General features: G+C 39.7%; 1 protein-coding gene across 11 annotated transcripts in view; it reads left to right on the top strand.

Moving 5' to 3' along the window:
• LOC110976839 (rho GTPase-activating protein 26-like) overlaps positions 1 to 15,561 on the top strand; it is a 58,034-nt gene extending 42,473 nt beyond the window's left edge. The window contains exons 22-30 of one of the 11 annotated variants that reach the window (XM_022230458.2): positions 388 to 507; positions 1,763 to 1,810; positions 3,198 to 3,251; positions 5,158 to 5,262; positions 7,110 to 7,158; positions 7,579 to 7,662; positions 9,454 to 9,534; positions 10,358 to 10,443; positions 11,258 to 15,561. In XM_022230458.2, coding sequence (XP_022086150.2) covers positions 388 to 507; positions 1,763 to 1,810; positions 3,198 to 3,251; positions 5,158 to 5,262; positions 7,110 to 7,158; positions 7,579 to 7,662; positions 9,454 to 9,534; positions 10,358 to 10,443; positions 11,258 to 11,367 — 737 coding nt within the window. In that variant the 3' untranslated portion in view covers positions 11,368 to 15,561. Of the gene's footprint in view, positions 1 to 387; positions 508 to 1,217; positions 1,317 to 1,762; positions 1,811 to 3,197; positions 3,252 to 5,157; positions 5,263 to 7,109; positions 7,159 to 7,578; positions 7,663 to 9,453; positions 9,535 to 10,357; positions 10,444 to 11,257 lie in introns of all 11 variants that reach the window. The other 10 variants (XM_022230460.2, XM_022230461.2, XM_022230464.2 and 7 more) reach the window with 10 other exon arrangements.
• Positions 15,562 to 17,803: the final 2,242 nt, after the last annotated feature.

Here is a 17,803-nt window from a genome sequence, read left to right as displayed (position 1 = left end):
CCCTAGCGGCAAGTGGTTAAGAGAGGTTCCAACCCCCCAGTTTTCATCTTGCTAACAAGAAGCATGCAGAAACTGCATTCACTTCCACCAGAAACACTCCATTTTCAAACTGGGATAAACCTATGCGTAATAACCAGTGCAGTTCTCGCATCTTTGCTCGCTGCCGTGCTTCATCTGTGGCCACAGATTGAAGGTTGTCTTCTGGGTTCAACCCCACCCCCGCCACTGTTTAGGCTGTTCACTGTTAGGTTGTGCAGAAGAGTAAAATTGTATTCAGTTCACATGTCTGTTGGAAACAAAATCTTAAAGAGGTGTTGTCTGAACGTGAGGCATTTTTGTCCTGATTTTTTGTCTTCCCCAAACCCATCCTCACCCTTGACCTTACAGTGGAACCTCAGTACAGTTCCAGCAGCAGTCGGGAATCCATCAGCTCCCAGTCCTCCATCTCAACTCACTCATCCAGCTCCTCACCACCAACCAATAAGAAGGCCAACTCACTGTCAACAGGTAAGGATCCACCTGCTGAGTGTTCTTGTGTCAAACTGGAAAGAGTTGTTAATGAGGGTATGGTGCACACTAGGGTACCTGTCCTTACACTGACTGTCTGGGTCCATAAGCTTTTCAGCTTTCAAAACTTTTGGCTGCTCAAACAAAATTGGAGTCCTGAAATTCGTATGCTCTAGTACTGCAAGCTGAAACATGACCTTTAAATCTGGGTCCTCATCCAAGTCTAAATTCCTCAGATTATTTGATGCTTTGGACACTTTCCTTCACGCAATCATCAAACTTTTAGTCTGCATTGATATTGAACACCACTTACAAGCAACAACACCAAATCTATGTCTGAACAAGGGCATGTAGACTTGAGTATAAGTCTGAATAACGACCAATAAGGAATTCACTTCAAATTACAAAGGATATTCTGTTATCTCCTTGAGGTATATTTTGAGAATGGCAGTTCGATGTAGCATACATGTCCCGCATGTTTCTTTTTTACTCTGGAAAAACCTCAAGTACAGGATGCATTGTACAACCAAACTCCAGTCAAGCCTCTTTAAACATAATCCTGACTACATGTTGGCCAAATCTGGAAGTACTTCGGTCTTTCAATAGTTTGATTTTATGCGAGCTGTAAACACCTCTATGCTGATCTAATAGTTGGTCCAAGCCCAAGTCTCAATGTTACATACCACTGCCATGTCTTTACTTCCTCTCAGGGTTAGATTCCTTACCCAGAGGCACACCACCCTCCATCAGGAAAATTTACACTTTTTTCTTTGGCAACCGAGTGCAGGAGAGACAGCCCTCTCCCCTGGGTAATAAAGAGATTGGTACCAGGAATGAGCATGATTTGCCTCGTGACTTCGACCTTTTTTTATTTGGTTAGAAGGGTCTTAGGGGGTTTGTCTGTGGATTAAACTATAGGGAAAAGGCCTGGTAGTATTATTTCTATAATTGAAGAGACAGTTTATCAAGTTGGTTTACTCTGACATTGGCTATCTTTGTCATACCCAAGGCTTTTTAAGTGCGCTGATCGGCTGATGACCATTCCGAATAGAATGCCAAATGTTACAACCAATTTTGACCGTGCTTTCAAGGAATCACTGTCAGTGGTTTCACTTGCAGAACTCAAAATTTGAACTAGATTCCAAAGGAATTGAGCAGTGATTAAAGAAGGTCTGCAAAACCAACTCTTTCTGTAAGAACACCATTTGTACAACCCAACTAACGAGGCTCACCCTGTTGATACAAACTCTCCAAGCACCTGGGGAAGGTACTCCCAAACTAACGAGGCAGACAGAGCCCCAGTGTAAGTTTTTTTCTGTAAGAGTCTTCAGTTCCGCATCCCTGGTGCCTTGGAAGTCTCGGGCCTCTGATTCTTGGTGGATGATCACTACTTATCTGAAAAAGAAAATCACATAATCATTTCTAAATCTCTCTATTCCCTTTAAGCACTAGAGCTTAATTAATTTTCAGTAATCTCTGTGTTGTGTGGGCAGATTCTTAACAAATGGGAAACAGAATGGCTGAATATTTTTGATACTGAAATGCTGCATGCATTTATAGCAAAGCTCTGCTTGTGAGAAGAAGAGAACAAATGAAAAATGAGCATTTTTAGCATGTGGCTTTTTGCTCGCTCCGTGCATGCAAGTTATTTTGGGATGCCTTTACTAGTCTGGTTCCTGGTGTGTCTGGTCTCCTGTCTGGACTGATGCAGTAAAAATGGGTGATTTCATTTTTGTTTTCAAGTCTCTGAAAAAAAAGAAAGCTTGAAACTCATGCATAATTGCACGGAGCAGAGCTTGTCCACCCAAAAACAAGAGGATTAAGGGAAGGGATTCTTCTCTTCATGAATTACAAATACCTACATCCTTTCAAGTGTATGGTCAGTAATTCTGACATCTGGGTTTTTGTTTGCCAAGAGAAAGATTGACATCTGTCATTGCATTGCTATACGCATTGATGACCTGTGCAATCATCTACTAACCCTTTGCCATTTTTTTCTTTCATTCCATTTCTCTCTCTCTCTCTCTCTCCATCTCTGATTGGTCCCACACCCTCTTCTGAACCTCTGCATGAAAATGGTTGAACACTATGATTTTGTTACCGCATCTGCCACCTGTACTTCATCTCTTTACATGGGGTTTTACTCCTGAATATTTTTATCCTTAATATCAATCCACAATTTGTTGATTCATTGCTTCCTTTTCATGCGTTGTCCTTACATCCGCTTATTTCATCTCTTTCATATTTTCCTTTACATATTTGACGACCTCATCCATTAACCGTTCATACATCTCCATGTTTAATTAACCACTCAAATTAATCCACCATTTCCTACTTTTTGTATCACATCAACGTATCCACATGTATCCGCCACTATTTATTTTACCCATTCACTACTTATCTTACCAACTTATCAATCATGATCCGTCCACACACATTACTTGTATCCCACTATAACCCATCCACCCTCTGTCTATGTGCCCATCCATGCTTCATCCGTCCAACTCTCCATCATCTTCTACTTACACTGTTCCCCGAATCAATATCACCATTTTTAACCTCCCCCTCCCCACATTTCCTTGCCTGTTTTCATATTTCCTCTCTTCACACCCTCCTGTCACCCATGTCCATAATTGTTCGACTTATCCCTCATTTTTCCCCCCCTCCATTAATGCTGCCATTGCCATCAGTCTTCTGGAGGTCCATTCAAATGCGGAAATACCCCAAGTACCACACATACCACGGTAAAAAGAAAATTGCAGACTATAGATGCCAACACTCTGCATCAGAGTGTTTTTTTTACATGACTGAGTCTTCAGCTTTTTTATGCATTGACTCATTTTTTGTCGCTCCTAGAAGTTCCTTTGTTTGTTAACATCCTTCATATTTTTGAGGTATTTACTTTCTTGGGGAGGTCATATGTCAAGTTGGAAGTTTTGGTTTTAAGTTCCACGTTGCATGGCATGGCATTGTGCATATTAGCTCTTCCGTTGTACAAGTATCGTGTCATTTTGTCGCGTGTAAGTTTTCTTGCTCTTGTGTAATTCGATCTTTGTGTCAATGACAGACTAGTTTGGTGATAAAAACTTGCAGCGTTTACTGCAGTGGAACCATGGTTATGTGCAGGTGATCAGGACACATCAAATACTCATGAACCAACTGGATACTCTGGCTTCGGCTTGCCATAGTGCATGTGCAACTCACTTTCAAAACTTGCTCATGACTTTTGAACTGGTTCCACTGCTGTAACTGTTTCTCCTGAAATTAGTCAGTCTACTTGTAAGCATCTTCCAAAGTAAATTGCATAAACCTGGCAGTCAACGGAAGTGAGTTTTCTCACTCGTTTTGAAAATCTTCCATTGAAGAATGTCCAGTATGGTTGAATTTAATAGTGTCTTTGAGAAAAATTTTTGGTGCAAGAATGGCACTTTAAGAGCCACAGAAGCCTTGCAGCCTGTGTATTTCGCAGTAGTTGTTCAACATTGTTCAATGTAGGAGTCAGTATTGGCAGTATCTTGAATATTCACAGAATTGCTGTTGGTCGTAGAAAACTTTTGAAGAAGTTAGCTGTCCTGAGATGGGCCAAACATTTGGAAGACAGAAGAATCTCCCTTCCTGTATTTTTTCCTTGACTGGTACTGTAGATAGAGTGTTCTGTGGCTTGTTGTTTTTGCATTTGTATTGCCTCGTTTGCTTTTTAATCATGGCATTGAGTTCACCATTTCTTTCAACGTTGTGCATTTGATAATCCTACATGTATCTTGTTTTGATGGAGCTGCTCTTTTTCAGTCAGTCTTGATTTCTGTTGGCCGAGGCTGCCTTACGGTGTTATTGCTTCAATGTGGAAAATTGCATTAAGCTACAGAATGATGGCGTGTTAACTGCTATGCTTGAGGCTGATATGTGTGTGATATGTTCAGTTATACTGAATGAGCTTCAGAATTGATCAGGTGCTTGGCTGGCCGTTCTGTACATCAGCACATTGGCCCTGTGCACAGTGGCACTCTCTGACAATAATACTTTCTGTAGTATGGCTATCTAATGATAAGAAACCAAGGACTTGTTCCAAGGTTCACTACAGCTTTTAGCCCTGGAAACAAGAACAGAAAAAAAATATGATTTGAATGTGAGAAGAAAGTGCATGTGTCTGTCAGGACTGAACACTAGATGGGTGTACCGGCCTACATATAACTGGATGTTAAACTTGGGTAATATTATACAAAATTACCCCCCTTGTCAACAGAAGTATTCTTCATTTGTTATCCATCTTTTTAAGTAGTAGGTATGCAATGTCTACATTCACTGTGCACAGGGTCAATATATGCTGCCTGTGTTGTGATAGCAAACTTGCAAGTTGGGGATACTAACCTGAGCTGTAGGCCTAAAACAACCAATATAATACTGAATTAACTATTTAAAAGTAGTAGATTAAATAGGTTTAATTTTCTCAGTGTTTCTCTTCACTCCTTTTTGGTGATTGTTTAAGGAGACGACGTGTTTCATGTATTTGGTCTTGTAAAAGACCAACTTTCCCAGAACCTCTTGTAAAGGATAAGTTAGTTGTCTTGAAGAATTACTTTGAAACGACTTGATAACAACTTCTCACTTTCCTTTCAAATTTCTTGTTGATCCTTCTTCCTGGCAAACCAGGCAAGACACCACCGTTGAGTCTGCCTGGAAGTCTTGAGGATAACAGGCAGTTGTCTATCATGCCTATATTGAGGCAACCAGGTGATCTGGCTCAGCCTGTCAAAGGTAACTCAGTTGACTACCTTCTGAAAGTCAGTTGACTTTCAGAAGGTAACCTGGCCGGCTGCCTTTTGTGTCATTTACCATTCTAACAACAAGCTGTGGATGAGTGAACAGTTTGTTTAGTGCATGAAAATTGTGCAGTAACTTTGTTTCGTTGCCAAAGTTTGGTTTTGTTTTTTTTGTTTGGGGACTGTACGTGTTGTCCAAACATGGTCACATCATTTCAGGCAGTAATTCTGGCTTCCTGGAGAGCTTCACTTGACAAACCCTGTTGATCACTCTGTAGAGTCAAGCATAGAAAACCTGGTGTCATTTTGCCATAGCTGCTTTGTTTTTTCCTTGTCTTGGTTCTGCCATATTGTCTTGAGTCCGACACAACTTGTGACAAAGTCCATCAAATAGCCCACTAGATTGCCTTCCACAAGCTGTTGGACTTCCTTGGTGGATGACAAGTTTTGGTTAAAGCAATAACTGGATCCTTGCATGTTATGGTATTACTAACTACACAGTCGGCTGGTTATCTTGTGCCCCAGGGTTACTATGCTTATATGGAATGACATGTAGCCAGACTGAGTTAAAAAGTATCCCTTCCACCATGGCGATATTATAGATGACCAACAGTTATTAACCGTAACATGTCTGTAGCTGACAGGAATCACTCTAAGTAGATGTTGCTGCTTTTTTCATGGATAAATCTTGATGTTTCGATGCAGAGTGAAATTGTTTAAAGTATCCTCATCAAGTACGCAGCTTATTCTTTTTTAATACATAGATGGGTATCATTGTTTTTCTTATAAGTTTGCATGAAAATGTCCCTTTTCAACTGCAAGCAATGATGAGTTTAGCAGGTTTCTCTTTGTGTTATGTCATTGGAATGATATTTGGCATGTTGTTTGGCTCATCAGGGGACACCTACTTCAAAATTGTTAAATAGTCTGGTTCTGCTGTTTCAGTGTTAAGACACCAGAAAGTCTTACTCAGAAGTTGTTGAGATGTAATACCACACATGTATGGTGATTTGTGCAAGATGGAAGATACACGGTCGTTACACCTTCTCGTAATTTGTCAGAATTAACTGTTTTCAGTCCTGTAGATTTGTTTCTTTGAAGTTTTAAGTCTCCTTGAGTTGTACTTCTGTTGCTTTGTGTTAGCCTTTTACCCCACTAACCAAACTTTGCATTGCATGGTATATTTACGTACTTACTATGTCTTCCCAATCTGCCCCTTTGTTGCCAAGGACTTGAGCTGTTTGTCAATTCTGGCCAGACTTTCAATTTTGAAGGATGCATACTCACACTGTAAATAGTTTCACTCCAAAATGTTGGATGGAGGCCTGACAACAAAGAATAGCAAACACAGCCGAGAAAACGTTCCTTGTCTTCAGCAGATCTTCCTTGCTTTGCATTTTAATGATATTTTGCCCTTGATGTAAGGGGGGACTGGTGTATTCTTGTGGAAGAAGTAATTAGTGTGTTAAGCTTTGGTGGCGGCTGCAGTGCACACATAGTGTCTGTCACTTGGTCTTTGTGTCTTTTACACTCTGTTTGCAGTCAAAGCTGTCTGTGTCAATTGGGCTTGAAATATGTTAACATTATGTCAGCACAGTTCTGCAAAATCGCATACATGAGCAAGTATTCTTGGCTTGCCAAACTGTGAGGTTTTGTGACATGTTGTGTTATTGCTTATTGGTTCATTCTGGTTCTTGACATGTGTTGTTTATACCTGTGTATTTGTTCCTCGCAAGACCTGTGCAGTTTTTTTGTTTGCATTGAAGCAATTCTGTCTCTACCCTTTGTTCGTTCTTGTTTGACATTTAAATACAACTTTTTTTCCTCCTGTTTCATATGAAGGTGCACCCAGCACTATAACAAGACCTCCGTTAGCGAGAGCAGATGAAATGTGAGTCTATTTTGTTGGTACTATGAAGTTTAGTTCACAATTCACTCAAGAGTCTAATATTGTAAAAACAAAAATGAATAAGGATTTTTTGACAACACATATTGTCTGGAAAGGCCCTCTCTGGTTATAGGCAATGGATTGTTTGAAAACTGCCCTGGAAATAAGTTAGGTAAGTAGAATGGAAGATTGAGCAGTTATTTTGAGTCACTGCTTGGGAGATGAGAAGATAATTAAGAGGGCACAGGATGGGAAAGATTGGCAGAGGAAAGCTATGGAATCAGGTGTATACTTTCAAAAAGGCCACATGGGGACATTGGCTAGGGTTTTAACCAAGTTCACCAGTGTTGGCAGATGATGGGAGGACCGTGTTAACTTTGACTCGAAATTTCTCACATTCAAAGTTCCCCTCTCCACACACAGATTTGATAGGGAGAGCAGAGATGTTCAGATTCGCAACAAGAGTGCTTCCGCCAGCTCCAATACGAGTTCCTCATCAGCCTCACAGTAAGTCCGCCACTTCTCATCGCAGCTGACCCATACAAACCTAGAAACAGACAACCACCTCCGCACCCTCCCAAAAGTGTTGAGGTCACCAACATTTTGTTAGCGATTTGTTCAGTGGTATGGAGTAGAAGGCAAACATGATGCAGGACCAACACACTGCACGCTTCCATTTTTCCCAATGCAAGGAAAATACACATTCGTATGTGTAACTAACAGCTAACCTTTTTCCAAATACACAGGAGCTTTTGCACTTTATAGGCATTCACCAGCTGCCAGTACTTATTCAGTTGGGTGTCACTACTGATAACTTTGATTTTTAAACTAATATAGTTGAAACAACCCCAACAGGCAATCTTGATAAATCTTGACACAATTCTGCTTATTGTTGTATTTGAGAGCTGATGGGGCTCTGAAATTTGAACTTTGGAGTTAAAACTAAATCTAGTCCTTCCTCTAGATAATCCTTTTCAAGTTAGTAAAACACTTGTTTAATTACACCATGTTTTCAAGTGCACAAAGTAGAGCATGATTGACAGTATTAATTGATATACCACCTTGTGACAACTTAGATTGATCACAGATATCCAAACAAAAATAAAAACCACAAATTCGTTTCAACCAAAAACGAATTGACAGCTTTATAGGTTTTTTTTTTATTTGTTAATTAGAAAAAGCCTCTTTGTTGTCCCCACCTCATCAGCCATTACTAATGTCACTGTGCTTCCATGAGAAAAGGATCAGCTACAGCGTTTCAAAGAGTATGAACATTTAAACCAGTTTGTGGTATCAGTACTTCCTTCCGGACACATCCCAATTGACAACTGATATCACTCAGTGAGAAGCTATTAAAGTGTAGACATAGCCTCTGTCCATCAGGTATAGAGTCAGATACCAGCCATATCATTGGAGAAATTTCTGAATGGGATGAACTTCAAGAGTTGACATTGAAGTTGAGCCTCTCTATGTTTAGGTTGAGATTTGCTGGTGATTGTTATAAGGACTCAACAATTATTACATGAAGGCTGATCCAGAAACCAATTTTTTTTTTTGGGGGGGTGGGGAACATTTCTTTGGGAGTACCCGAGAACTTGGGGAATTTCTTAATGTAACCTTGTGGCCTTTTTTTGGGGGGGGGATTTGGGGGGTTGCACCATTTGCAAAGGATGGGAATTGAAATAGTCTCTCATACTTGGCCCTCATTCTGTTTCAAGAACAATATGTGCTTTTGCCCGTCATAGGGCTCATGGCCTCAGTTGTCCCCTGCTCTTAGATCTGCCAGATCCATGCTTAGACTGTGTTAGATATCTTTCCATACCTGTCAGTTGCTGACAAACAAAATGTCTTAGGATCCATACATTCACCCACATTGTGCAGTGAAATCTGAATACTTTTAAACCCAACCTATCATGACCCTTGCTGTTAGTGATAAAAATATAACGTAGAATAGAGCAGCTTGCTTTGTCCTGATCAAAGTGAGTGTCACATCGCCACATTATATGATTTTGTAAATGTCTTGACAGAAGATCTTGACAGAAGAAGTCCATGGTCATCCGCATCATCCGTGTACATGTGTCAACTTCCATATAGACTCTCCATTGGCCATTGTGCAGTGCACTTCTCCTTTTGTCGCTCATCATGGAATCCAGACTTCAACATGAAACATCTCATGCTCACAACATACTGTGCATGCCATGTGAAAAAAAAATGGACTGCCATGAAGTCAAACTGTCAAAAACGATGTTTTTTTTTTCACCGTGATTTTGTTTTTGTTTATTCCTGACCTTGCCTCAGATCCAGCAGTTCTGATACTTCTGGATTCCAACCTCCCAAAAGTGAAATTAGGCGCTTAATTGAGTCAGATCCTAGTAAAAAGTAAGTGAGATGCATGAGCATGAGATAAGTGCATTGCATGGAAAAGAAAAAAGCCCCCTTGTGTCTGCTTGTTAACGTGCCTGTGGTCATCAGATCTGTAACTCTTCTAATAACAAATTAAGAAAAGCCTCTTCCTTTATTCATTGTTTTGTTGTTACGCTCACAGTAGAGTTGACCTTTGAACTTCCGGAATGCACATGAAAAGCCTTTTTCTTTACATGTTTCTGCCAATTAAAGGGTCATAGCGGAAAGTCACTTGTGCAAGTAATGATCTTTTTTTTGTTCTGAGGCTATTACTAAGGTTTCTGAAAAGACTGCCTAACTTTTTTTTGTTGTTTTTTCCTTTTCAATAAGGATTCAAAATAATTGGTTTTCCTTCCCATTTTTCAATAGATTTATGAAGTTTCAGAAATGTGAACTATTAATGAGCAAGACAGACTAATAGATGATAGCTAATGTTGGTGATACCTAATGTAGAGAGATCTGTTGATTGTACACCTGTAGAAGAGCATTGTTTTGGAAACTGCTGACCAAACTATTCATGTGTAACAGGCATAAGTCGTGTGTGTCTTGAATGGGAAATAACAAATTCTGGAATTTTTTCTTGATGTTTCTGTTGTACTACGTGCTGCATAAGACATGCAGGCATGAATCTTGGAACGAGGGATATTTCTTTGATTTTGAACTGTTGGTTTTGCACAAAGGTTTTTCCCGTTTTTGTGTGATTTTTTCCTCCTCAATTTTCTTCTCCCATTTCTCCTCAAACTCCCGTTTCTGTTCATCCGGTTATGCGCTAAAATTAGCTATGTTGTCTTGGCAACAGGGACATTTGTGTGAGGACGTTATATGCATGCGATGCTGACAACGAATCCGAGTTATCGTTTGTTCCCAATGAGATCATTATCAATGGTGAGTTTGTCTGTTTGCATTGAGATCCTCCCCAATGACTGCCTTGATCCCCTGACACTTGCCTGGCTTGAGGGGGGAAAAATGAATTCCCCCTGAGTCTTCACCTTATGTTTCTCTTTAAAAAATGGCGTGCTGACTGCTCCTTGTAATGTGCCAAGCAGCAAGGTGTTCAGACAATTGGCCCACACACATTGCTGAAGCCAGTTTGATTTATGCACCTCTGCCAGGTATCAGACATCCTGTACGCTCAGGTCAACTTTCTTTGTTACTTGTTAAGCTTGGTTGTTCTTAGCTGTTTTTCTTTTTTTTCCCTCCAGTGCTCAAAGCCAGCTGCTAAGAACAGCAGTATGTTGAGCACAGACAGGTTTACATTGCAACAGACCCGTTCCCAGACAAACAAGTTATGTGTGTTACTGACTTTTCAGCAGAGGGTCTTTTTTGTTTGCAGTTTTCACTCAGGAAATAATGAGGATTCATGTTTTAACCAGTTACAAACAAATGTACGCCCTACTGTGTTTGCACTGGTGACCTTTATTTGCTTAAAAACTGTTGGTGCTGAATTTTTTATGCCAAATCTTGCCCAGAAGTTGACATGCTTCATTTAGGGGACATTGGTTAGCTTCCATAAATTAGGCAGAGGATGTGGCGGCATAAAAATCAAGTGCTCTGCAACCCCAATTTTGGAATGTCCTTCAAGCTTAAGAGTCAGTGTTAAAGAAGTGGTGACTTTCATCTCCGAACGAGAGAATGCCCAAAGGTACGAAGTTGTCACTTTTTTGTTCAATGTTTCTGTTTCGTTCATTCCCCAACACAGTTAGAGCTTCAAAGGAGAAAGGCTGGCTACTGGGAACACTGAATGGCAAAACCGGCCTCATCCCAGAAAACTATGTAGAGATACTACCAGGACCAAGTAGCTGCACCTAGCATAGACCCAAATTCTGCTTAGCCTCCATACAAGTAGTTTATAACTAATATATGATATTATGTAAACAAAAATGCATACAGTTTTTAAGAACTTTCCCAAAATGTGTATGTAGTCTGGTGCATCCCCTTAGCAGGATTTTTACCCCAGGACATTTTTAAATGGTGCACATAATACAAACATGTTAGACATTTCTGATGGGAAATTAAGTAGAGTCATGAAATATTGAACCTTTTGAAGGTAAAGATAGGCTGTAATTGTTGGATGTGTCAATGTTTAATAGTCAGGTTGATGTCATCGCCAAGGTAATGGGTTACATGCAACATTTTTCAACATTGTTCATGTTCAATGCCCAATTCTTCCCCATAAAACAACCACCTGTAATAACACTCTAGAAGCAGGACAGACAACAAAGGGCTTGTTAAGAGGGAAGCTAGTCCCAAATATTGCCCTACATATGCCCCCTTGAAAATCTGGCTTTTTTTGAATGAAAAGTGAAAGTATGTTTGTTTGTTTGTTTCTCCTTACAATGAGACCTGTGTACCATAGTTCCTTTCTTCTCACTGACTAGTCTGTGACTCCCCTGAAGTTCAAAGAGAGCAGAGAATTTCACTGACATAATATGGGCCCACAAAATCAAGTGAAAATCTTGAGATTGCGGATTTTCCCAGATTTATGACAGCACTATTAATGCACAGCTCAAGAAAGAGGTGACTTTAAAAACTGCTAAGAATTTATGTAAAAACTTTAAACAAAAAGACAAACACTGCAGTTGCCAAGTTAAGAACATTTGCAACTGATTTATTGAAATGTGGAATCTGATAGAAAACTGTAGTCAGCATTTGATGTTTTTTTAAATTTCAAAATCAACAAACTCAGTGCATTTGAACTTGGCTGTTCTGTCAAACAACTTTGTGCAGCTTTGTCCTTTCATGGGCACGGGTCACTTGTGCTGCTGGTTCCTACCTCTTCCCAGTGTAAGCTAATTATGTGTTTCCTCATTATCAATATTACTCAGTGTCCGGTGAAAAGCAGACAAGATGTAGAAAAGATCCTTGTCTGTGGCATCTGTTCTTTGTGGTCTTTTTCTTCAAAGAAAACTGAATGTCAAAACAGAAGATTTGTACTTAATAGAAAATTGTTTGTTGTAAAGCTTAAGTAACGGATTTCAAATAAGAACTTTTAAAAATATTGTCTACTTCATCGTATTGTGTCAAATTTTGAAAAACAGCAGTTTGGTTTTGGTATGAGTGTAGAGAGTAAGAACTGAATTCTGTTTTGATTTTAGAACACTGTGGCAGGTGTTAAAGGTTGGTAAATGGGGAATATTTGTACTGCAGTAATACACTGTCTTGTTAAATTACAAAAACAATCGAAAGTTATGTATATAATATATTGGTATGTGAATCTGCTGTTATCTCATTGCTGCAGTGTTCTACAGCAGGTAATGAGGGGTGTGTGGATGATCAGTTTTATATATAGCCCCACAGGAGTGGCAAGTAGATTTACCTTTAAGCTTTGAAATTGATGGAGGCTGTATCCAATATATGGGTAATCCCTTGCTGATGGAGGCAGGAATCTTGAATGCCCATTTGCTCAGTCACAGCCGTAGATGTGACAAACCCAATTCCAATTTTGGGCCAGTTTTAATTTGGACCCAGGATGCAGTTTGGCACTGTAGCCCAGTGAGTGATAGACAGGAGTGTGTTGCCTAAGCATCCCTCATCCAGAAAGATAGATTATTGGGGGGGGGGTTGAAGATATTTTGGAGGCACAGCATCCTTCCTAGCAAGATATGACAAACAAATATCTCCCTCCCGTCTATTTATACTACATTCCTTGATGGTGTAGACTTCGTATGTGTAGCTGTACATAGACAAGGGAACTAGTCTAATTCTTTCCCTAAAACTGCTACTTTTTTTGTACAGAGACAATGGCTTAGGCCAATAGAGCAGTTGTGTGTATTTAAATGTTGCCAAGTTCTGTAACTTAAAATTTATTTAAAAAATCAAAATTTTTTATCTTCATGATATAGGGAGTTGTTTTCTTCGTTATGCGTGTGCCGTGGCTCCATTCTTTACCAAAGATGCTTCTTTTTGTTTGAATGACTAGACTGGCTGTATCATGTAGCAGATGTCGTGCATTGCTGGTTGGCATTTCAGTTTATTACAGATGGCTGCGACATGTCAGTCTATGCAAAATCAGTGGCTTTAGTTGTGTGGGTGAAAAGAGAAGAAACTCAGCATGTACATTCTTTTAGAATGCCTCTTCCCTTTTTGGTTGAGTGTTTTTAAAAGCAATTTTTAGCTGATCATTGTGTACAGATCTCCCAAGGGAACATGATGATATAAGCATGTGACTATGTACCAAGAGGTCAATTTGAAACCATTTTTTTCTATAAATTTTTTGTTCGTTTGTTTATTTTTAATTCGTTTATTGTTTTGATTGATCTGGTCTTCATTGGAATAAATGAAGTCCCAAGCATCTTTAATCAGCAGTAGAGACATATCAAAAACGGGGTTTCGTAACTTCAACTTGTTCAAGACTTTTTTGAGTTACTGTATGCAACAGATTTGTTAAAGCAAATCAAAGGATTTCTGAAGGCAAATGTAATTTAGGAAGTTTTTTGTGAATCTCGGATTAGTTTTCTTTTATCGTTATTAATCATTACTCATTAATTATTGTAAATCATTACCCAAATGCAGTGAAGTTCAATGTACGTATCAAAAAATTCTGTTCTCTTTCCTAGTACGTGGCAGGCTATCTCTGAACTGAAATCATATAGTTGTATACCTAGCCTGCTCACTCGAAATAATTTATTGATGTACAAAAAGAACTAACTTTAAACTCCAGTATAAAACTGAGTGGAAAAAATTAATGTGAATATACGTTATGTCACACATCAATGAAATATAAGGCTTGCAGTATGTGAGCCATCCATTTTAAGCCTGTGATTTTTTTAATTCTCCATCGACTCAGCAGTGGGGATTATTACAGTCACAACAGGTTTGCCAACTGTAGTTTTACTTACCACCGATTTTTTTTTCAAAAATTAACACCTATTTTCCTGATTGATTTACTGGCTGTGCACTTTTACTGTTTTTGATTTCAGTTGCAGCTTTTTGTTGTTTTTGATTCCCAACAGTTCGGAAATGTATTTGATATACCTGGTTGTCAGATATTAAAATGTATTCTGTTGTACTCGGATGTGTTTCCCACGTAGGAACCAGACTCTTGATTTAAACCATGTTGGGCAGAATACCATGTCTAGCAGAATCGCTGCATGAATTTTGTTTTGCCATGGCTAGCTCTGCTGTCTGTCTTGTTTGAATATTTTTCTTTCGTATTTGTTTTTTTATCTTTTTCCCGTCAATCATTTTAGGTGTTATACACGTGCACTTTTCTTGTTTGCTTTGCTGGTTGAATCACCGCGATTAAATCTCTTTAAAACAGAACTAGCTTTGTGCAAATAGTGAGGACATATGGATTGCTGTGACATCAGTACATTCAAATAAATCTCATTAATGACTTTTTTATGCTATAGTTGGCCAAAGTCAGCTCATGTTTTTATGGTTACTTTTATTTTCTAGACCATTCCTGTCGTAGATCACTCTTATTGTTGTATAGAGGTACTTTTCTTGCTTACTGTCAGTAAAACAAACAGCGAGATGCAGAGTTGGTCTTAAGCTAGTTAGGCTTGCAGTAAATTGCTTTTTCAAATTAAGAGGAATATTTAAAATTGAATGCATGGATCATAAATAGGTACACATTTGGGTATGTCAAAGCCCTTGGTTGTCGCTGGTTTCATCGTTAATTTGCAATATCTGATTCCGTCATGACGCTTTTTTAATAAACAATTTGTATTTTACTCGCTTAGAACACAACTTTTATTGCTCATCTAGCTGGGCTAATAGAGAGTTTCTGTAGAGTGTCTTTATTTTGTATCTGACTTGAATATTGAGACGTTGTGTATTTTACCTATTTCGGTTTTCATTTTACCCGATGACTGTGAAATAATACGTAATATTGTTATTGAATAATCAAGTAAATTGCCATCATTACTCGAACAGAAGTGGATTTTCCCCCTGTATTATTTTGACTTGTATATTGCCAAATCTGTGGACGCCCTGAGCGTTGCGTTTTTCTTATTCAGTTGAGATTAGCTCTGATAATAAAGAACGGGTCTTGAAACAAAATGGAGGAAAGAAAGTTTTCCTTTAATCTTGAAAAGAATATGTTTTAGTTAGATAAGAGATTCTACGCCTGTCTTTAGTTTTGTGCTCAGTTGCAACGTGTGCATTTCATTAACCCTCCCTCCAATCTTATCTGTCGTGCTTCTGAAGTATTTGCACCCTCCACACATTTACCCAAACCACGATGTTCCCAGGCTCTGGCACTGACTGTTCTTAATATGTTGGGGGCACAATATGTGCAGTCACGTCTGGCAAGGAATTGGAATCTGACGAATAGGCTCAAAACCTTGAGGTGGACAAAAATGACCCCCCCCCTTGCATTCGCTGCCACAGGCTATGGGTCATATCATGCAAACCTGGCATCTCCCTTTTGGAATCCATATCTCGAGTTTATTTCAGACCTGTTTTCTTCTCGGCCACCTTGGAATGATTTCCATACCTGTGATTTCCAAACAAACTTATCATGTATTGTTTCAGGTTTTCCACCACACGCATCTTAAGGAAGCTTCACTCATTTTGAGACTATCCAACCCGACAATTTACCGAATGAACTCCAAACGTTCATTCCCAGGAACCGGGGATATTCATTCGCAAGCACAATACAATGCACTTAGCTAATGTGGGAGAGGTTAGCTGGTTGTTCAGCCAGGCGTGAACTTTGCTTTGCAAAGCCTGATAGCTGCGGAACTCGATATACATGTACATATATGTAACATGACTGCCTTCGTTACTGCGGATATTGTCAATGGGTTTCAAAACCATAAGCTACAACGTGCTAGTTGAAGCTTTGAACATTCAGGCACGTTGTGTCTTTGTATTTAGCAATGGTTACGTACTACATGCAAACGTTATACCTAGTCTTGTACATGCTATCATGATGTGAAAGCTTGACACCAGGTTGTTTGTGCGTGTATCATCTTGCATGCAATGGCTGCTGACGTTTCTACTAGTTGCACTAATAGGTTGGTTAAGATGCTAACTCTCAAATGTCACTTTCAACCAGGACAAGCATGACAGAGGACAACCTCATTCACTGGTTTATCCAAAGTGTTACAACTGAGTTCGGATGCCCCATTTTCAAGACGATGGTGTTCAGTCATGCATGACAGGAGGGATACCATCAAGGTATCATTAGAAAGAATACTGCTTCTACTTTTTGGAGATCCTTATACATTATAATCATATCTCATAGTTTGGGCATATTAACCCCTTTCCTCGGGGTTTGTTTTTTCTGGTGCACCCTGTATAGTGTTCCTCTTAGGTCCGGCGTCACGGTTCGATGACCCCGTTCCCAATTAATAATGCATACACTGAAAGAAAACTCTAATGAGCCCACTACTTCACTTTTCCAGGAGACAGGCCAAGGACTGTTTCGAGTTCACAGTGCACATTCACTCGGTCATAGGCCTACTTCAGTTTCCTGCATGCACATGTGTCATTTTCCGTATCTTTACATCCAGAACAGTTCTCAACTATTGTTAGCCCTTTTCCGGACCGGTGTTCAACCCCCTTGTTCCAATTTCTTGAATCGTTATTAGTTTCTTTGTTCTACTCCTCTTATAATTAAGGAATGTGGTCCCTGCAACTTTGTTATAACGAGATCTACTGTACATGTAGGCCTACGTGTACTTCAAATTTCAAACGGGGGGGGGGGCATAGAGGTATTTAGCCTGGACCTCCGGGGGGCACTCATTGCAAAGTAGGATTTATATCACCACGCTCGTGAAAAGGTGGTGTGCGCATGCCTCTTCGATTGGTCGGGTTTTGTTGTTTGCCAAGTGCACAAGTGCGTCAAGGTTTATTGCCTGTGAGAACGTGCCGTGAGTGCGGTCCCTCTGCACGGTTAGGGCGTCTCTTCGCGATCGCCGACCCCTAGCTACAGGCTGCCCCGCAATACCACAGTATTCCCTTTACCGTGAGCCTATGCTTCCTCATGGGAGAGTCCAACCCGTGTGCGTTCTCAAGAAAATCACAGCTCACTCAATGAAAAAAGATTGGTGAGACACTTCCCCCATAGCCCATCAGCTGGAAATGAAGTAACTTTCATATATCACGTTGACGGTTGTGATCAAAGCTAAATTAGGTCTTTGAAATGCAGTTAAGGAATGTAACTCTATGTAACTGCAAACTGTGAGAGACTACAGATTTCTCATACCGTAGACGGAGTTGCCATCATATCATGGAACATTTCCTTGCCAAACCCGCCTCACCACAGTTTGATGAGTTAACTCGAGCCAGCCGACTG

The sequence above is a fragment of the Acanthaster planci genome, linkage group LG02, assembly GCF_054643075.1.
Source record: "Acanthaster planci isolate LZ-2023a linkage group LG02, COTS_SCS, whole genome shotgun sequence".
Lineage (NCBI taxonomy): Eukaryota > Metazoa > Echinodermata > Asteroidea > Valvatida > Acanthasteridae > Acanthaster > Acanthaster planci.
This window is presented reverse-complemented; position numbering and strand designations above follow the sequence as displayed.